Raw genomic sequence first — 23,366 nt, 5'->3', positions numbered from 1 at the left:
ATTCTGTATTTAAATAATTTTCTTAAAGTATGAATAAAATATGTAATTGATATTATATTTTCTTAATTTGTTATATTTTTAAAATTTAAATGGTGGTGTAACTATAATAAATTTAGTTCAATCCTTTATCCAAGTGTGAGCAAACAACGTTTGTATCTTCAAACTGAAAGTATCTTCACGACTGGGGTAAGGTAGTACAACACTGGGCAACTCATTGCAAAGGTGGACCAAGCTAACATCACTCCTATCTCAGTATCTCCCATAATGCAAAACACATCTCTTGCGGATATGTATAATGTTATGCATTAAGGGGAGGGCCACTACCCAGACTAGTTTCGACCTTTATTGAGGTCTCTTCAGTGGGAGCCATGCCCAAGTGGAGATACCAGGCAGAAGCATTAGCAAGGTCATCTCTACCTATAGGAGTTGCCAAAAGGTGTGCCACCTTTTTATTAAATTACTCTGGATTTAGAGAAAGATGTTGAAAGTTTATTTTTCACTTGGTTAGACTATAATAAATTTAGTTTAATCCTTTATCCAAGTGTGAGCAAACAAAGCTTGCGCCTGAAAGTATCTTCAGGACTGGGGTAAGGTGGTACAACACTGGGAAAGTCATTGCAAAGGTGGACCAAGCTATATCCTTTGCAACGAGTTGCCCTGTGTTGTACTACCTTACCCCAGTTCTGAAGATACTTTCAGGTGCAAACGTTGTTTGCTCACACTTGGATAAAGGATTAAACTAAATTTATTATAGTCTAACCAAGTGAAAAATAAACTTTCAGCGTCTCTTTCTCTAAATCCAGAGTAATTTAATAAAAAGGTGGCACACCTTTTGGCAACTCCTGTAGGTAAAGATGACCTTGCTAACGCTTCTGCCTGGTATCTCCACGTATGGGCCTGGCTCCCACTGAAGAGACCTCAATAAAGGTCAAAACTAGTCTGGGTAGTAGCCCTTCCCCTTAATGCATAACATTATATATATCCGTAAGGAGATGTGTTTTGCATTATGGGAGATACTGAGATAGGAGTGATGTTAGCTTGGTCCACCTTTGCTATGAGTTGCCTGGTGTGTACTACCTTACCCCAGTCCTGAAGATACTTTCAGGCGCAAACGTTGTTTGCTCATACTTGGATAAAGGATTAAACTAAATTTATTATAATCTAACCAGGTGGTGTAACTGTTTACGTAAGTCTCAAAGGCCCAGCAACAAAAGGGCCTTTGTTAGAGCCTTTCTTTTTTTTTAGTTTGTTTTGGTTCACAGAATAATATTGAATATGGCCTGCATCTGATATACATCTGACTGGTCCTTTGCTGTGTTTGAGTTAGAGACCCCTGCTCTAGTGCACGATTTCTCCCCCCATATATTTCATTAATACCATCACATAGATACGATATAAAAATCGTAACATGCTCTTTAGGTACATTAGTACCTCTGTTGTGTTTAACAGTTCCCTTTGGTTGGATTGTTCTGGGTCTGAATCCCATCTTGGATGTGAAGAACTTAATGGATGGAGGATTAAGTATCAGTGCTTGTCATCTGAAGATAAGTTAGCCAGTCTCTCATGGAGGTAGCAGAATTTTTTCTTTGGGAAACAGGCAAGGTGGCCAGAAAAACCTACACAATATAGACAACGAAGGCAAATCACCTCCTTCCAGCAACTGAGCACGATATTCCTCCTGTGGCCTTTCAGCAGAAAGACATAAGAAGAAATTAGACAACCCAAACACTAATAGTCATCTGGTCCCAATGACATCTTTCCTATTGTACTCAAGTGTTGTGTTCCATAGTTAACACCTGTCTGCTATTGTCTCTTCAATCTTCTATAGCTAGCTGGCACATACCCATGTTATGAAAATTAACATGTATTCAACCATTACAAAAAAAAGACAAATGACTACTGTCCAGCTGCTGACCAGTTGTCATCATCTCAACCCTCTCCAAAATAATGGAGAAAGTTATCAACGGTGAACTACCACCAGTATGGGTTCTGATAATTTAGCCTATAATATGCACCACTGGACATATGCTAATGGAAAGGTTCAGTTAAATGTGTACTTTCATCCTTGAAATTTTCAAGGCTTTCAAATCATGTTTTGGCATCAAGACCCACTTTGCAACATGTCTTCCTTCAGTCCACTTGCCACTCTCTGTAACTGGGTAGTCAGCTTTCTCTCTAGTCATTCACTGCATGTGATTGTGGACAACATCCTCTTGTGAGATTTGTCACTAATGCAAGAGTGCCTTAGGCCTCTTTTCTCTAGGCTACCCTCTTATACATAAATGACTCACTCTCATTCCCTACAAATCCTATTCATAGGTTTACCGAATTGCATTTTCTGTTCATCCTATTCCTTTGACAAACCATGTATTTCCCAAACATCCCTTACATCAAGATTATCTGCAACTAGTACCTTAAACACTGATCTTCATACCATCCTTCAGTGGGGTAAGGATAAGTCCTTCAATGCCACCAAAATGCAATCCTGCCTTTCCTTTCACAAAAGGAATTTTGGCTCACCTTCCCTCATCCTCTATAATACACACATCGCCAGACAGGATGAACTCTCTCTCTCCTTGGATTGACATTTACTTCCTCTTTACAGCCTCTCTTTGCATATGCACATCACATCAATAGCTTTCCCCAGTTTCTGAAAAACTTTTGCCCAAGAAACTATTTTACACCCATCCAGCTACTAACCTTATATAAATCTCAAATCCATCCATCCTTAGAATACCATTCACAAATTTGGAGTGGTGTATCTAAAACCTTAAAAATGATTGATTCTCTCCAGAGGAGAGCAGTTCAGCTCATAGATGACCCTCCCCTCACATGATAGCTTCAGCCCCAATCTCACAGATGCTGTGTGCCTTTTCAGGTATTTTCATGGTCACTGCTTTAGTGAATTGGTAAACATCATTCCTCTGTTTGCTGTTGGGCACTAAAGCAAGAGCAGCAGCTGTCTAACATCGTTTACAGTACACTTGCAAACTCATCGAACTTGCTTCTCCTCTTTCTTGTTTATTCCATCTGTCTGTGCTCTCTAATAGCCTTCTCCATGATGTGTTTATGAACAATTTCAACCTACAGCTGTTTAAGAAGATTGTCACTTGGTTCTTCTTTCTCAACCCTTATCTGCTCATCACACACGGAACTGATATGCTATAGGTTCTTGTATCTCGTGTTGGTTAAAAAAAAAAATTCTACAGGAATAAGGATTAACCATCCTTTTCTATCAGATTCAAAAGTTTATATGGTACACTGTATGCTGTACCAGAACCAAAGCACATTACAGTTTATATTGTATTCACGAAGATGTCTTTCTGATATTGATTAATATTGGGTCCATTAGGTATTTCTTTTATTCAATTTTGTATGCTGTCTTCGTTTTTAAATCATTTTAAACTGTTAAAAATGATATCACATTGCAACGAAATGTTTTTAGATAAAATCTAATATAGTAATTCTTGATATAATTTATTTATTATATTTTGTCTAAAAGGTGCTCGTTTAGGAACAATTTAACCGAGTGTAGCTTGATGTGATGGTGCTAATAGCAGATATATCCAAAGTATTACATTTTATAGAATGCTCAGTACAGTTCATCATCAAAAAAGGCAACAAATCTGCATTTTGTTCATTAGAACATATAGATTTTCACTTTGCCAAATTAGGCAATTGTTGGTGTACCTTACAAATGGGAAAAGTGACTTTATTAGAAAAGCAAATAATATCAAAAAATGTTCTGTTATCTATTCGTGTTTACACATCCAGTAAGAACATATTCTAGTAAGGTTTATTTGTTTGTCACTGTCTCAAGATCTGGAGCTTGTAAGCTCTAAATTGTAGCTTTAGACACAACATTGTGTATGGTAGACTATGGAATATGCAATTCACAGCTGATCTAACAAAGGGATTGATGATATTGTTCTTTCAAATTTAAATTGCTTCAGATTAAGCCACATCCACTACTTGGTTTCAGTTTCCTTTCTTCAACAGAGTACAAGTATCCAACGATTGTTTTGTTGGCCAGTCAGTGCCCAACAACATTATAATATCTATCTATCTACCTACCTTAGATCTTTTCCACCAAGACTGGAATCCACGGAATCAATTCCTGGCTGAGCAGGGCGACTGCATCATAGTCCACTTTCCAGCATAGAATTGATATCATCCCCCCTTCCCCACAAAGAAAGGGGGAAGAAGAATTGTTGTGCTTAACAGTGCGAAAATTAATCAGCTGTCACTCTCATGTAAATAGATAATATTGTGCTATAGTAACTCTTATGTTCTTCCACATGCATGTCAGATTTTATGTGCTTATACAGTATTTATACTTATACAGTAAAGCCATTAACAGTTATACGTTAAATAACTGTTAATGGCTTTAATCTAAAAAAAAAACGTAATTCACCTTATAATTGACTTCGATGTAACATACCTCAACAATACTATGAGCATGTAACCTCTCTGCCTGACTGCAGAGAACCAAAAACCGGTTAATCCTGTACATAAGATTGCTATGTTTAAAATAAATAAAAAAAATAAAATTTAAAAAAAAAATCTCTCTCTCTCTCTCTCTCTCTCTATAGATATACAGATATATATATAGATATTGGCTATCTCACAATGTAAGTGGCCATTCTGTATATATGTTCTTATAACCATTTGGTTGGATGATATTTCCTGTCATGTGGCAATTATCCTGATGGAAATGCCTACCACTGATGACTTTACTTACATCACACATAAGTAATGGTTGTCATGTACCCCATGTTTCAATTCAACATGCTATTGAGTTCTTGTTCTTCATCATGCCTGGGTTGTGCCAGAAAAGCATGTTGCAAACCATCACACCACTGACTCATGACACCTTATCCTAGTCCTTCTGCCTCCATGAAATAACATGGAGAGATGAAATGAGATTCATCTCTCTCTCTCTCTCCCCCCCATGTAACATTTCTTCAGTTTGTCAGTGTCTGCAGCTGATGTACATTGCCTTTCTTAGATGTATTTGCTTGTCATTGTTAGCTAAGTAAGGGGTATTTATTTATCATCTGCTGTTATACCCTGTTACATGCAACACAGTATATTCAGGTACAGTCCCTGGTTTTACTGAATTGCCATGTAACCTGTTGATTGTTTAGTTTAAGCTAATGTTCCAGGCCACATATTCCTGTTGTCATATTACTATTTATCATATTTTTATAATTACTAAGATGCTTGAAGTTGCAGAGATTGTGATCTTTCCTAGCTGAGCAGAAAAGATCACAATATATACCATATATGCTTGTGCACAGATAGTATATACTACAAGGAATCTGGTGCCAGACATATGTACTTAGCTATATGTTTTATTCACCGATTCCACTTTGAATAGGGATTCTAAGAAAGATGGTATGGAATGACAAATGAGGATTTCTGTTTAATAGTATTGAGAATATAAAATTTTGTTATTGGTAGTAATTCTGCTGAACGTAACATGTTTGATAAAGAAAAGATTTCTTTTCAGTAAACAAAAGAACGAATTACTTGCATTCATTTTAAAATTTTTTATGGAATTTACAACCGTGTTAAAAACCTTTTTTATTATCCTGACGTTTCGATCTTCACATCAAGATCATCATCTGGAGCGTACATAAATATACAGAACAAGCTGAGTTACATCATTAATTGTAAGCTGAGAAACAATGATTTGATCACATGTTATTCTACTGGCATGATCTCTGGTGGGAAAAAAAATTTAAATAAAAAAAATAAAAGTAAAAATAAAAAAAAATAAAATAAAAATTTTTACATCAAGCTAAATTCTATTTTTACAATGACAGGAATAAACATTCTTTTAGATGGTTTTCTTTCAGAAACAATTGGTGTCCTATTTTTAGTATTACAATGCTTATTTTTGATTTACAATACTGGATTTTCTACAGTCCTGTTTATGGATCAATGAATGCTGATCACCATGTAACCCTAAAAGAAAGGATTACGATAATTCATGGAGATTCGAACCACAAGCGATGTAACCAATACGGCAAGCTGAAGATCCAAGTCTCAAATTTGATCAATCGACTGGCGTTCTTAAAACGGTGTAGGGACAGCGATATCACTCCTAACTGCATCAGGGTAAAGAGAAAATTCACTTCAACAAAGGCACAAAGAATATACCACCGCATGGAGAAAGCACTACTGAGAGAGCATATCCAAGCTACCAGAAAGAACCTAGCCGCTACACAAAACCAGCTACTAAAAGAAAAAACGGAGCTGTCTAGCTACTTAAACGCAGATAACTGGATAATCCTAGAAAGGATTACGGACAACACAGCAAACCACATCCAACAAACGAAGGAAGAAAACCTAATTTCCAAATTTCAAAGACTAAAAGAACGACAAAACCAGCCGCCATATTCAAAGTTTGCCATAGTGAACAAGAACAACCAGAAGCAAGAAACAACAGGAGCCACCAATCACCCACAGGTATCAATAACATAATTAACCTATCTAACCACGCTCTAAACAAAGATGAAATCTCTATACTTAACAAAGGTTTAAATTTTGCTATAGCACCAAAAACGATAGACAAACTTGAAGTTATTTGTAATATAGAAAGAGGCCTAAGATTCATACCTAATAACAAAGCAGACAAAATACGTATAGAAACTGCAAACATTTTAAACCATAACAAAACAATAACAAGCAACATAACTAAACACGAATTAACAGAGATAAAATCACTTAAAACAAATCCGAACATAGTAATAACCAGAGCCGATAAAGGAATGCACACTGTCATTTTAAACCGTACCACTTATATAGAAAAAATGAACCTGCTGGTCCCTGACAATAACACATACAAACTAGTTAACTACAACCCAACTAATAGAACAAAAAACAAAACGGAGAAACTACTTAAATCAATTACCACATGGCCCGAAGATACAATCAAAAAACTGTTCCCTCATTACGCGCGCTCCCCTAGAATTTACTGGCTACCAAAAATTCATAAAGAAAACACCGCTAAGACCTATCGTTGAAGGAATTGATAGCCCGACGTATCACTTAGCCAAAAAATTAGCGGCAACACTCAAGGAGTTGGTAGGTCATTCCCCTTCCTATATCAAAAACACACAACACTTCATAAACATCATCAAAGACATTACATTAGAAAAAGATGATTTATTAGTCAGTTTTGACGTCTCTGCCCTCTTTACGAATGTTCTAATCAATGACACAATCCTTCTCCTACAAAACAAATTCCCTCCAGATATCACGGTGCTTTTTGCGCATGTATTACGGTCGAGTTATTTTGTATGACAAAACGCCTTCTACTTAAAAAAAGAAGGCACAGCCATGGGCTTGCCATTATCCCCCCCTTATTGTTAACTTTTACGTGGAACATTTTGAGCAACTTGCCCTAGATTCCTCCCCTCGAAAACCCAAACCCAATAATCTCGCTTAGATATGTTGATGATGTTTTCGCGATCTGGTCGCATGGCCGCCAGACATTAGACACATTCCTTAGCCACCTAAACAAACAACACAAACACATACAGTTCACAATTGAAATTGAAAAACACAACACACTTCCGTTTCTAGACACACTTGTTGCACGTCTTCCCTCGGGCAATCTTTCCTTCACTGTTTACCGAAAACTGACACATACGGGACAATATATACACATAAACTCCTACCACCACCCAACACAAAAACTAGGTGTCATCAACACGCTAAAAAACAGAGCTCAGACGAGTTGTTCCTGAACAGGCACTGAAAGACGAGTTTAAAATTATCAGAAAACGGATACAGCCAAAATACTATAAACAAAATTCTCTACAAAACCACAATAAAAAACAAACACAAACCAGACTACACTAAAACTATAACCATTGCCTTTGTAGAATATCAGACAAAATAAACAGAGTACTACAAAAGTACAACCTCAAAGCCACCTTTAAACCTCCTGCAAAATTAAAAAACTTACTGAACTCATCCAAAGACCACTCCCTTCACTAGCTCACCCTGGAGTATACCGAATTTATTGTACTTCCAACATACCATATATAGGAGAAACAGGACGCACTATTCCTATTAGACAAAAGGAACATAAACGACACATTAAATATAATGATTATGGTTAAGCTGGCCTTTCTGATCATGCTCTGAATACCTTACACACAATTGACTGGAAAACCACCAGCTGTCTACATCACACTAGAACAATGTATGAATGGAAATTCAAGGAAGCCTGCGAGATTATCAGCAACCACCCCAATCTGAACAACAATGATGGTTTAAAAATCCCAAACATATGGAAGGTATATATTCGACCTTCCTCACCAAGAACTCCTGTTTATAGTTGTTCTTCAATTTTTAGTTTTACAATTCTTATTTTTGATTTACAATACTAGAAAATCCAGTATTGTAAATCAAAAATAAGAATTGTAAAACTAAAAATAGGACACCAATTTTTTCTGAAAGAAAACCATCTAAAAGAATGTTTATTCCTGTCATTGTAAAAATAGAATTTAGCTTGATGTAAAAATTTTTATTTTATTTTATTTTTATTTTCACCAGAGGTCATGGCAATAGAATAACATGTGATCAAATCATTGTTTCTCTAGCTTACAGTTAATGATGTAACTCAGCTTGTTCTGTATACTTGTGTACGCTTCAGATGATGATCTTGATGTGAAGATCGAAACGTCGGGATAATAAAAAAGTTTTTTAACACGGTTGTAAATTCCATAAATATTTTTAAAACGAATGCTGATCACCGTGTAACCCTAAAAGAAAGGATAACGAATTACTTGCATATTTAAAAATTTTTAAATTCACTTAAATATAGGAATTATATAGAGCATATTTGACTCATCTGTCCATAGACTGCAGGCATTATTTTAAAATCAATCCTTTATGCCAATAGATATCAATATATAAATAGGCAATGAGGTGATAGTAATTTTTACTTATGAGAAAATGAACTATGATATCACCAGGCTGGATTTGCTGCTTTGTGATGAATGTGCTTTATCTTCTGCTTTATTCATTCATTGAAAATTTACTCATTCTGTGAATAATATGTTCTGTTTGCCTCATTGGATAGTGTATCTGTTGTGCTCTCCAACCTGTAGACATAAATTCAATAGCATTCATGTCCAACCATGGCCAGGCATTGTTGGAGGCTTGAAGCATCTTGAAAAGTGTTCCATGATTGGTCTCTGTTAGAGAGTTCTAGTTTATCTGACACTTTGTCCATCTATGAAAAATAAATGAATAAAAATAAGTTTACAGACTTTCATAGATGCGAGTCTTATAAAACAAGGAGAAAAGCATAGTATATATTTTGGAGGCTTAATGGATTTTTTAAAATACTCAGAAAGCCTTAAAACAGAATTTAATACTTCCTATATTTTGTCTCAGTCACTGAGACATCTTCAGGGATTACAAAAAAAACTAATGTAACATAAACACAAATTACAAACAATACTAAGCGGAACTACGTGGTTGACACTCAAGTCCTAACTAGGTGGAGCTCCCCTCTAAGGGCATTTGTAGGTGGCCTGGAATGTAGGGTGGGACCTCTGGGGATAAGTGTTTCCCAAATCTTAGGAAGCTTAATGCAATCGTATTTATTAAGATTTGGTTGATTTCTGAGAGCTGCTCCTGATTCTAAGAATAGTCTCTCTTTTTTGAATTTGCTGTGGTGGAGCATGGTGGTTTTTTCCCATGAGATCCTATGGGTTGTATCCAAGACATGGTCAGCAAGGCCTGACTGACCATAGTCGTGGTTGTAGATGTATGACTTGTGTTCTTCCAGGTGGATGGTTGCTGATCTGCCTGTCTGTTCAAAGTATGCCAGCTTACAGGAACAGGGTACTTCATAAACTCCAGGCACTGAGAGAGGAAGGAGCTGATCTTTTGTAGAACGGATAAGGGTAGCAAGTTTGCAGTGGGGCTTAAATGCTGTGTGTAGGTTGTACTTGTTTAAAATCTTGGCTATTTTTTTGGATGTGCCACGGATGTAGGGTATGGTGATGGTATTTCTAAACTCTTTCTGACGAGAAGACTGGGGAATGTGGGAGGAACTGATTATTTTTTTATACTGTGACCGCTATAGCCATTGGAGAGGAAAGTATTGTGTATGTGTTCAAGTTCAGTAGTAAGGGCAGTTCCACCGGAACAAAGATTGTGGGCTCTCTTGGTAAGAGTTTTAATAATGCCATATTGTTGAGCAGGGTGGTGGTGGGAGAGTTTGTGAATGTATCTTCCTGTGTGTGTGTGTGGGTTTTACAGTGAAGGAAAGTGTACTGTTAGGAAGGCGTGTAAGGTGTCTAGGAAGGGTAAACAGTTGTTCTTTTCCCTTTCCATCGTAAACTGGATTCCTGGATGTAGGCTGTTGAGGTAACTGAGGAAGGAGTCTAATGTGTCTGGGCCATGAGGCCAATTGAGAACACATCATCAACATATCTTAGCCAGATAGAAGGTTTGAGAGTGGCTTAGTCTATGGCTCGTTTTTCAAAATCTTCCATATAAAAATTGGTGAGAGGAGGGAACCCATGGCAGTTACCTCTATCTGCTTGTAGATTTTGTTCTTCCAAGAAAAATAGCCAGAATTGATGGCAAAGGAAAAGAGATCTAAGATGTCAGAAGGAAAAACGTTTTCTAAGAGTGTTAAGGTATCAATTAAGGGGATTAAGTAAGCTTTGACATCACCTCATTGTTTACCAATATCCCCTTAATTGATGCTTTTAACAATCTAAGAAAACGTTTTTCCTTCTGACATCTTAAATCTCTTTCCCTTTGCCATCAATTCTGGATATTTTTCTTGGAAGAACAAATTGAAATTATCTTTTTTGTGTTGTCATTGTATCTATGTTTTTCTCTAGCGATTTTCCCTACAATTCTGGATGGCCTAGTGTCACTTGTATCCTTTTTTCCTGTTCATAGGAAAAAAGGATACTTCACTTTCATTGAAAATTGACAGTTTACTTTTCCATGACTTACTGATGTTTTTATGCCAATTTGTGTCTCTGAATTGTCATGAAATCAGTGATTAGTAGACACCTGGTTTGTTGAGTGCAAATCCTATATGTTTATTTTCCTCCACACAGTGGTGCCACTGACAACAGCAGATGTGAAGTTGCTGTTAATCTCGACACCAGCTTGTTATCATGCCTAGTGTCTGAGTGTAACTATGATGTCATGGGAATGTCATCCATGTGGTCTAGTGCTTGTATGGTGCCATTCAGCTCTAATGGTACCAGTTGACTGATTTTGAGGTTTACCTCCTCCTGTACACTATCTGATGTAGTGCATGACATGTCTGTGCACTAAATCATGTGTGGTGGCATGTCAAATGAGCAATTTGGTACCCCCCCCTTTTTTTTTTTTAAAATTTAAATTTTATTTTTTTTTTAAGAAGTCGTGTGATTATTTCTACATGTGTTTCAAGATTTGTGGTTGCTTGCTGTTACTGTTTTTATATTATGTGGCAGTTTTTTATTCCATGGGTGCAAAATTTATATGCTGTCCTGCTGTAACAACAGCCCATTCAGCATTTTCAAGTCTGTTTCTGTACAAGGTAAATTTCATGTGTGACAGAGAGATACTTCTGAAAGAAGAAGATTCTGAAATAACATCACAACAAATAGAAATCATCTTAAGAAAAATTAATAATAGAAAAATACCTACAACAGAGAATATGTTTAAGTAGAACTAGCTGTTAAAATACAAGTCTAAATTAATATTTAAATTAGTATATATAAAAGTATAATAATATCAATTTTAACCTATGCATTTGAAACAACAGCTGTAACAGTTAGGACAAAATAGTTAAACACCTACCAGACATGAAAACTTAGGAAAATTGCAGGGAAAAGCAAAAATTGATAAAATTAGGGGACAGGGGGACTTACAACCTGGAAATGAATGGATAATAATAAGAAAAAAAGGAATGGCAAAGGTATGCCATCAGAATGCAAATAGAAAAATAAATGAAAATAAGCATTTTATTTTGAATGCTCTGGTTTTCTGTATTTCTTTCTGATTGAGTCTTCATGTCTCAGCTGTATGTTATAAGTATAATAATGTTTTTATAGAGTTTTACCAATGATATATTTGGTTTAATCCTTTATCCAAGTGTAAGCAAACAAAGTTTGTGCCTGAAGTATTTTCAGGACTGGGGCAACTCATGGCAAAGGTGGTATAAGTTCTTATCACTTGCCTTAGTATCTCCCATAATGCAAAGCACATCTCCTTGCAGACATGTATAATGCTATGCATTAAGGGAAGGGGTCACTACCCAGACCAGTTTCGACCTTTATTGAGGTCTCATCTCATTTTTCATCAAGAAAAAACTTCCATCAATTATAGAGTTTTAGTTTAAGGCTTTTTGAAATGCTGTTATTTTTCCATATTTTGTTTAATTTATTCATATTGGACCATCCTATGTTAAGTCTGTATTTTACTGTTTCTGTGTTGTCAAGGTTATGAGTAATGCAACTGCTAAGATATGTAAATTACTTCACATTTTCAAGTATATGATTTTCTAAGTTTATTGAAAATTATCTCATTTCTTATTTTGTCATTGTTTTGTTTTGCTTAGATCGATTTTTATTGTCTTTTTCAACTGTGCTCTGAATTCTACAAGAATAATATCTGCATATTTAATGTGGTTGACATTTGTGCCATTCATTTGCAAACTTTGGCAATGGTTTTGCACATTTCTTCGAGATAGGTAGTAAATAAATTTGGTGAGAGTAGGCAACCCTTCACGACTCATTTTTTCTACTTTGAATTTGTCTTTTTTTCATTTCATTAAATTTGACATTTGCTTTGATATCTATAATCATTTGTTATAAAGATTTGTGTTTCTGAATCTCCTTTTTTGAAATTGATATTATGCCTGTTTTCCATTCATCTGGAATTTCAGTATATATAGTATACTTTTGGTTAAAAAGTTCAAGCAGGAATTGTTGAAACAGTTGAATTGTTCCAGTTTGAATATTTTTTTTGTCTTCATTTTTAGTGATCTGATTTGGTGTGTTATTCTTTTTATTGGCTTCTTTACACTTTTTTTTTTTTTTTTTCAACCAATAATTTTTGCCAGATCTGCATATATCTGAAAAACAAAATTCTATTTTGTTTTTCAGTCTTTTATAATGCTGCTTATTTTTTTTCTCTGTTCAAAGTATTTTACATCTCTTTCCAAAATGTTTCCAAAATTTCTGTGGTGGTTATTATTATTACGTGACACCTCCAAGGAGTCCAAAGGCTAATTGAGGGAGGGCACCTACTTTACCACTCTCCATCTCCACCATTCAGTGAACCACAACTACCATCCTCATCTAAACCAATGCTATCTACAGCCCACCACCACCACTAGTATTTTTCACAGATGGTCACAAATATCCACGCCCATGCCGGATTTGAATCCACACCTAACCACTCAGCCAACCAGAGCAGCAATATCCACTCATTATTTGCGCAGATTGTTGTACCAAGTGATTTTCTTGCATCATTTACCATAACTGCTCTACCTTGTTTCCATGCATTTTCCACATTGCCAAAGGTTATTTTGTTTATCTCTATTTCAGTTATGTTTCTGTAGTTGTTTTGTACAACTACGTTAATAGTATTGCAGCTCGCATTCGTGATCATAGTCAAAATCTTTTTTTTTTTTTTCCTTACATTTTAGATTGAGGATTTCCAGTTATTTTTGATCCGAATGTAATCACTTTCATTTCTCTTGTCCACTCCAAATTTGCCCATTACATCATTGATGTCTGGTGTAAATCTCTTGATCTTCGCATAGAAGTCTCCCATCACTATTAGATGTCCTTTTTATTTGTTTTGTTAATATGGTTCTGTAGTTGCTGGAAAGTACTAGTTCCTCATCTTCATGTGATTGATCTGGAGCATAAATTAGGATAATTTAGAAAAAAATCCATTTTTCTTTTCCTTTCAATCTAATGGTTATAATTCTTGAACCATGTGATTCTATGGTAAAGATGGAGTTCTGCATGTGATTATTGACAAATATTACAATTCTCTCTCTCTTTCTTTGTAAATGTTTTCTTTTCTTCTTCTCTTCAAGGATTATGCATTTGCCTGTTCTGACTTCACTGGGCTTTCTATCTTGTTGCTGGTCTTCCTCTCTCCCTATCTATCTCTCTTTCCTTTTGGTCTATATTTATCCACCTCTTTTGATATGTTTTCTTTTCTTCCAGAGTAAAATAATCTTCTATTCTTCAGATTTACTACACCTTCTCCTGACCAGTGTGTTTCGGCAATACCTTATATCTCACTTGATCCTCTCTAGTTCTTTTTGCATCAATTTGGTCTTTCCTGATTTAATTTTTTTTTGAGCTGACCACATAGAATCTTTTTCAATTGTTTCCTGTAATCTAAAAACATCCACTTTTTTTAAATGTCCAAAAAAAGTGCCATGGGTGCATTATATGTATAGAAAAACTTGCAAGTATACACCTTCAGTATGATATTCTTAATGATTTACTTGTTGAATAGTCATATTTTAAAAAGCAATGTTTCACTGTAGATAACATTATTTTAAATGTTTACATCATCTCTAATATTTTTCCATAAAAATATTAACACACGTTTGTTTCCATGCAAATTTCTCTTATTTACTAAAATTATTTGGCCATTTCAGCACAGAATATTTTCATATTCAAAATGATTTAATTTTTCTGATATTCACTATCCATACCCAACTCCTAACTTGTGTTCTCAGCTTTATTGTTATTGGATTTTGGATCATTTGTCTCTTTTTTTGAAAATCTTATCTTAAAAAAAAAAAATTATGCTCTCAACATTAGCTTTCTTAAATTGTGTTTAAATTTTGATTTTCCTGAGTTGCTCAATTTTTTTATCTACCCTACAAAACAATAGCTCAAACAAAATTGACTGAAATCCATTCTGACATAGTCATAGGATGTTTTGGAATGAACCGTGTCGTGTAAATGCATAGGTGGCCACTTTATTTAGCTACCAAATCTCGGCCTTTCTGACAAGTATGATTTTGTAAAGACCATATTATTAAATGCATACTGTTTTGCACTAACACTCATGTCACAACCAAACAAATTACAACATGTGCTTAAGTGTCAAAACTGAGAGGAGACCTCCACATAGCCTTTAAAGGAATGCAGAGAACTGACCAGGCCTCTGACCTAATGTTCAATCCTCACTTTTTCCTGGTGCACCCTGTTGGATATCTACCTGGATACTGACGAACGAGGATGGGCTGGCAATTTGGGATTTAACTGACCAAATTGTAATTCTTATTGGCTTAAACCAATATACAAAATGATGGTCCAACATGACAAAATTTCATGCCAGCTGGGGCGTTACCCAGTTAAACAAGGCCTCCATTGTTTTCACCAAGGAACCAGGATGAACAGCGAAAAGTCAGCTACTTGAACAAATCTGAAAACACACTCCAACTCAACATCACCAGAGTTAAAGATCGGTACTATCGACATAAGAAGCCTGAATGGCAAAGAAATGGAGCTAGCCGAGGAATTAGATAAGTACCAGATTGACGTAATAGGGGTGACTGAAACAAAAAAGATAAAAACTGGTGAGATCTTTCTGAACAATAAATACAAAATGTTATATTCAAGCAAGTGCTGTGAGGTCTTATGAAGGCTTTGTAAGTAGGCAAAATAACATCCTAATCTTTACATGTGAATGTTCGTTTCAGCATTGCGATTATCTTTTGAGTTGTATTTGCAATCTTTGCCCCATTGCCCCTGAACTTCATCTTCCTATCTATTAACACATTCTAAAATCCCTAGCCTCATCAGTTCTAGCCTAATCCCACCAATATAATACGACATTGGGTATCTAATCATGCTGAAGTGAATAACTTTACATTTATTGAGATTGAACTGATACCCGTTTTCCCATACCCACAATTCCAGCCTATTCAAATCATTCTGCAACTACTGCATATCAGCAGCATTCCTGATTACCCTACCTATCTTTGCATCATCAGCAAATAGCTGTATGTCGCTTGTCAAATCCTTCCCAATATCATCAATGTAGAGATTGAATAACAGTTGACCAAGCACTGATCCTTGTTTTACACCACTCGTTACCTTAAACCTTGCAGACTCAGATCCCCTGTATACAACCTTCTGATATCTGTCAGTCAGCCATCCTCTTATCCATGCTAATATTGTATAACCCAAACCCATTTTCTCCAATTTATGCAACAGTCTACTATGCTGTATTCTGTCAAAAGCCTTAGCAAAATCCAAAAGTATCATGGTGTATTCATTCCCCTTGTCTAGTTCAATGGTAACATTGTTATGGAATGTGAGCAAGTTGCTAAAACATGACCTTCCCCTAGTAAACCCATGTTGTTCATTGCAAAGTAGAGATTCACTGTCAACTCATTTCTGAATGCAGGCCCTAACCAATTTTTCCAAAATCTTCACTACCACTCCTGATATACTAATTGGTCGATAGTTGGATACATCGGTCTTTGCACCACCCTTGTGCAATGGAATTACCATGCATTCCTTCCATTCCTGCAGAATCTTCCCTGTTCTGAGACTCATATTAAACATCCTGGTCAACGGAATGGCTAGTTCAGCTGAATGCTCTTTTACCACACATGCTGATATTCCATCAGTCCCTATTGCTGAATTCTTATTCAATTTGTGCAACAGCTCAAATACCTCGGCCTCACACACCTGCGTTTCTTCGTCTAGCTAAGAGGTAACAGTAAACTCTATGTTACATTTTTAAAAGCAAAGCTATCACTAGGGTGATAGCTTTTAACAAAATGAGCACTCATTAAAACAACCTCTTCTACATCTGCAACCTCACACCATATGGATTTAGAAGAGTTATTCTTTCATATTCGTTCTTTCTTTTACTTGCAGCATATCGATAGAATTCTTGTGGATTGTCTTTAGCACTCAGAGCCAGTTTCTTTTCATACTCAGACTTTGCTTTCTGTACAATAGTGGTGACTATTCTAGCTTGCTGCTTATAACGTCCATAATGGACGTCATCCTTATGCAAACGGTATTCCTTCCACATCGTCCTTTTTTTACGAATCTCTTGCTTATAAGATTACACATCCATTTGACTGCCACTCTATTTATTCTTTGAACTCTCTGGACACGTTCTAATATCACATCATTTAAATATTGTTTAAATTCCCATGCACTGTCGATATTCTTTCCATCCAGCAACCAATCCCAGTCCACTGAACATATTGCACTCCTCAGTTGGTCATAATTTCCTGCTTTGTAATTCAGCATGTAACCTTTTCTGAATAGAACATTTATAAACTTAGTCACTTCCCAGGTGAGTACCGCGTGATCACTGTCACTAACTGGAGGCAGAATAGTTACGTCTTTACCTGAAACGTTCTGACACTATAATCAAATCTAACACTCTTTGACCTCGAGTTCCTTCTGTCACATGCTTCTTGAGGAATTTGTCCCATAACAGCTCAATAAATGCATTTTCATTCTTCTCATGAGATTCTACTGCTACCCAATCAATATTTGGATAATTAAAGTCTCCCATTATGATTACTCTTTTCGCGCTCATCTTTTCTATTTGGTGATGCATTTCTTCATCACTAGCAACCGATCCACCAGGTCTATAACAACACCCCACTATGTAATTAGTCTTGTTAGATTCCACCTCACACCAGATGCCTTCAAACTCACTGCCACATGAAATATTGTTAGTAGTATTACTACAATCATAGGTCTCAACTCTAACTGGATTTAAGTCATCCAATATCATTAGCAGCATGTCCCCTCCTCTCTTATCCTCTATATCCTTCCTAAAAATATTGTACCCATGACACTTGATACCAGTTAGTAGGTCTCATTCTAATAGCCAGGACTCACTAATACCTACAGTGTGAGGTCGCAACAATTACATGTATTAGATCAACTTCATTTCTTATTTAGTAAATGATATAAATAAAATTAGATGAAAAAATAATTAAATTAATGAAATAATTTCTAAAAAAAGGGGTGCTTAAGGGTCAAAGCTGTATAACTGAGAGGAGACCTCCACATAGCCTTTAAAGGAATGCGGAGAACCGACCAGGGCTTCTGACCTAATGTCCAATCCTCACCTTCTCGTGGTGCACCCTGTTGGGTATCTACTTTGATACTGAACGAACGAGGATGGGCTGGCAATTTGGGATTTAGCCGACCAAATTTTATTCTTATTGGTTAAACCAAAATAAAAAATGATGGTACAACATGACAAAATTTCATGCCGGCTGGGGCATCACCCGGTTAAACAAGGCCCCCGTTGTTTTCGCCAGGGAACCAGGGCGAACAGTGAAAAGTCAGCTACTGGAACAAATCTGAAAACAAACCCCAACTCTACATCACCAGAGTTAAAGATCGGTACTATTAACGTAAGAAACCTGAATGGCAAAGAAATGGAGCTAGGTGAGGAATTAGATAAGTACCAGATCGACATAATAGGGGTGACTGAAACAAAAAAGACCAAAACTGGTGAGATCTTTCTAAGCAATAAATACAAAATGTTATATTCAGGCAATGACAATCAAGGAAAAGAAGGAGTAGCCATAGTATTCAACACAAAATACGAGGCTAATCTTCTTGAATGGCAGTCAGTCTCAAGTAGAGTAATGTGGGCAAATATGAGAATGGGGAACTGGACAATGAGACTTATTTGTGCCTATGGTCCCACAGAAGGCTCTACTAAGGTAGAAGTGGAGGAATTTTTTGATGCTCTAGAAAAAGCAACTGACACAATGAAAAAGGAAAAGTTGGTCCTTGTTGGGGATCTAAATAGCAGAGTAGGAAATGATTGTGAGACATACAAAAATATTTTGGGAAAATTTGGAGAAAAGAGCAAAGCTAATAATAATGGCAAATATCTGTTGGATTTCTGCTCAGGACATGGACTGGTTATTACTAACACCATGTTCCAACATAAAAATGTGCACAAATTCACATGGAGAGAAGAAGCTAGGAATAAGAAAAGTCTCATTGACTATGTTATTGTTGATAGTGATGTTTTCTCCCTGGTGCAGGACACCAGAGTGTATAGAGGATTTGAAATTGGAAGTGATCACTATTTAGTCTTGAGCAGGATAAAATTGAATTTCATATTGAAAAGAATAACATGTAAGAAAGTTTTAAAGCGAATAAAAGTTGAGCAGCTCTCAGATGTGAACTGTAGACTAAAATACAGAAAGATTATTGAAAAGAAGATGAAAGAGTTTGAGAACAGGAATCAAACCTTGGCATTCAGTGGCAAACTCTGAAGAAAACATTGATTGATTCTGCCAGAGCGGCATGTGGTGAGGTTGTGTGCAAGGATAAAAAAAATCAGAACTCCCTGGTGGACACAGGAAGTTAAAGAGGCAGTGAAGGAAAAGAAGAAAGCATATCAAAAGTTCCTGGCAAATAAGTCAGCTTTTACTCTTACAGAATACAGAGACAAATGTAAGAAAGCTAAACAGTGTGTAAAACTAGCTAAACAAAAGTCATGGGAGGACTTTGGCAAGAATATAGAAAATAAATATCAAGAAGGTGGCAAAATATTCTGGAGGCTGTTGAAGAAGCTTAGGAATGGAGGAAAGAGTGCTGTAAAAGGAGTTAGAGATGATAAAGGTGACATGAAAACAGGAGAAAAAGATATCCTTGAAGTATGGAGTAATTACTTTGAAAAACTGCTAAATGAAACAAGCAGTGATGACAGCATAGTGATAAAAAACACTGACCAGGCATGCAGTCAGGAGTACATATCCATACTTGAAGTAGAAAAAGCCATCAAAGGCTTGAAATGTGGAAAGGCAGCAGGAGTAGATGATATTCGACCAGAAATGCTGAAGTATGGTGGTATAAAAGTCTTACAGTGGCTGCACTGCATAGTTCAGAAAGCCTGGACAGAGGGACGAATTCCCGATGATTGGAGTAGAGCTCTCATAGTGCCCATATATAAAAAGGGAAATAAAACTGAATGTGAGAATTACAGAGGTATTTCCCTACTGAGTGTTCCTGGCAAGATCTATGCCAGTATACTTGAGAAACGGTTGAGAAGAATTGTGGAAGAAAAGCTTGGTTAAGAACAAGCTGGATTCAGGCCAAATAGAGGCTGTCAGGATCAGATCTTCACTTTACGACAAATAGTCGAGAAAGCATGGGAATATAACAAAGATCTATATTTAAGTTTTGTCGATTTGGAAAAGGCATATGACAAGGTGCCAAGAGACACGCTATTCAATATGCTGCAGTTATATGGTGTCAATGGGGCATTATATCAAGCAATACTTAGTCTTTATTTGAGTTGTAAGTCAGCAGCTAGAATTGAAGGAATTACAGGAAGATTGTTTAATGTTAAATCTGGTGTGAGACAAGGATGTACATTATCCCCTCAGTCATTCATTACCTATATGGATCACATTATGAATGAAAGTGGTATTAAACATGATATCAAAATTGGAGATGTTAATGTCAGCTCTTTGCTTTATGTGGATGATGTTATACTTCTAAATAAATCCGCTACAAGTCTGCAAGATTCTCTGACTAAATTGAATAGCTGTTGTAATAGATATGGTATGAAGGTCAGCAATAAAAAGACAAAGACAATGAAAATAGGCAGACTCATTGAAAATGTCAACTGTGTTGTGAATGGAGAACCTGTGGAACAAGTAAAACATTTCAGCTACTTAGGCACAATTTTTACTGAAGATGGTAAATTAAATATAGAAATAGACAACAGAATCAGCAAAGCTGGTATGGTGGGAAGTCAATTGAATAAATTCATATGGAATAAAAGAGAAATTAGTCGGAACACTAAATTAGCTGTATACAAGACGGTGTTCAAACCAGTTTTAACTTATGGATCTGAGAGCTGGGTCAGAAGTAAAACACTTGACCAAAGACTAGAGACCGCAGATATGAGAGTCCTGAGAAAGATTAGAGGCGTGAACAGATGGCATCAATGGCAATATCATATTAAAAATGAGGATATTAGGAAAGAACTTGACATTGTCAGCATCCAGGAATGCATTAGCAGAGCTAATCTCAGGTGGTATGGTCACTTAAATAGAATGGGAGAGGAAAGATTAGCAAAACAAGTGTTCTCTGCCAGGTTGGCAGGAAAATGACCCAGAGGAAGACCAAGATATAAGTGGATTGATACGGTACAAAGTGCCTTAGACGATAGAAATATAAGATCTGATAATGTTGGAGTCTTGACAAGTAACAGACTGATTTGGAGGAAAATTGTAGATAGGAAGTTAGTAATGATGTAATTTTTTTCATATACTACTGTCATATCCTGTACACCCCTTGAGGGTACATAGCAGGAATTTGATGATGATGATGAAATAATTTCTGATATCTTTTCAGCTCAGTTTTATTGTAGTTAACCATTTTGACCTTTTAGGATATTAATTAAATTTTCACCCAGAGAAGATACTCTACAAAATTGGGTCTTTTAAGGAAATCCCAGTTTGCACTATTAATTATCCTCTTGTATCGGCAGTGAATATATAGTTAGTTTTATCCTGAAGGCATCGCAATCCATAATGTGGATTTGATATCCTTTTTCTATATGCCACCATGTAACATGTAATTTTAGATCTGAATTGCTGCACAGATTATTTTCCATGTTTCAAATTTTATACTATGTATCTGTAGTCTATTTATTTATTTATTGTGCAACAATGACTTTAATGATTGCCTGTTTTAATTCAATTTTAGGGTGAGAGAATACAAGAAGTTTACAAATTTCAGATTATGATTACCACATTTGAAATAGTGTTGACTGACTGTTTAGAATTAAGGGTGATTCCTTGGAAGTGTGTTATCATTGATGAAGCCCATAGACTAAAAAACAGAAACTGCAAACTTTTAGAAGGTTTACGATTGCTTAATGTTGTAAGTAATTTTTTACACAGAAAAATTTAATTTTCTTTTTAATATTTAATGTTTCAGAAAAGTTTCTTTTTTGAAAATTCATATTTGCAAATGCATAAATAAAGATTATTTATTCAGTATTTTTATAAGTAACAATGGTTGCTTGACTTTGCAGTATCATTGTTTTGTTATTCCTATTTGAATATATCATCCAGGAAGAGGTATGCAAATCTGTCAAAAGATTTATTTTCATGTGTACATTTATTTTCTAGTATTGATATGTACTGTTCAAAATTTCAATTAAATTGGCTATTTCTAAAATAAAATCTGTATCAGGTATCAATAATATCTTAAACAGAAATGACTGAAATGCTCATGAATGAAATAATTTTGCTCATGAATTGAAATAATGAAATGCTTCATGAATGAAATGTTTAATACAGTTTGAGACTATATGGTGTGAAACAGGTGCTTACAAGATGAAATCAGTTACGAAATGTTGCTTAAGACCTGGTTGTTCATTTCCTGGATATTATGAAATGAATAAAATTCATTACTCCGATAGGTACTAAATGAGTAATCATTATGGGTGACCTGAATTCTCGAACCATAGATTAAGTAGCAGAGAAAATTCATAAGAATGACGAATTTACTGAGCTAATCTGAGAAATCTTTCTCAAGCAGCATGTCAAAGAAGAAAAAGCATTAAATTTTAATTATGAAAGGACCAATGAATTTCACTAAACATATGCCATGTAATTATTCTTTCTAATTTTTTTTTCATCATTTGATGGAAAGCCTGACAACCTCTAAGTAAAACTTCCTGGGTTTTGTTATTCTAATAAAGCTAGTTCTCATTAATAAAACCAGAAGTCAAATGAACAATATATATCATTTGTACAAGAATGGTGCATAAACTGTTGTCTAATTGCTTATCATTGTCTGAAGATTGGTGAAGATTTTAGAGAGGTTGGTAGGAACTCACACAAATGATTTTACAGACAAGATACATTCTGCAAGGAACAATATTGGTTTCCTAAAGGGAAGTCATTTCTGAACAGTCTGCTTGTACTGTATAAATCATTTAATGGCTGAGTTGGATAAAGTAAATGGATACACTTATACTTTTGAACTTTTCCATTGCATTTAGTAGGATACCACAAGAAAGGCTGAATAAATTATTGATTAGATAGTGGGTGTCTGAAAGATATTCATCAGAAAGTGGTGTTTGGGCATGAGTGTGACTACCATATTTAAGGTGACCAATGGTATTTTTCCCCCAGAGATAACACCTTGAGATACTATTGTTCAGTTTATACATTCATGATATTTGGGAAGGATGTGAAAGGAAATATTCACTTGTGTGCTGATGATGGAAAGATTGACAGAACAATCAGGGATGCTATTGATATAACACTTACAGATTGACATTGGGCAAATGTCTGTCAATTCGTTGTTAGGAAA

General features: G+C 35.7%; 1 protein-coding gene across 1 annotated transcript in view; it reads left to right on the top strand.

Moving 5' to 3' along the window:
* kis (chromodomain helicase DNA binding protein kismet) overlaps window positions 1-23,366 on the top strand; it is a 945,984-nt gene that overhangs the window by 287,577 nt on the left and 635,041 nt on the right. The window contains exon 16 of the mRNA XM_090408660.1: window positions 21,747-21,923. Coding sequence (XP_090264786.1) covers window positions 21,747-21,923 — 177 coding nt within the window. The remainder of the gene's footprint in view (window positions 1-21,746; window positions 21,924-23,366) is intronic.

This window comes from Typopeltis vanoorti, chromosome 18 (genome assembly GCF_054136105.1).
Source record: "Typopeltis vanoorti isolate ZY-2024b chromosome 18, IOZ_Tvanoo_1.0, whole genome shotgun sequence".
In the NCBI taxonomy this organism is placed as follows: Eukaryota; Metazoa; Arthropoda; class Arachnida; order Uropygi; family Thelyphonidae; genus Typopeltis; species Typopeltis vanoorti.
This window is presented reverse-complemented; position numbering and strand designations above follow the sequence as displayed.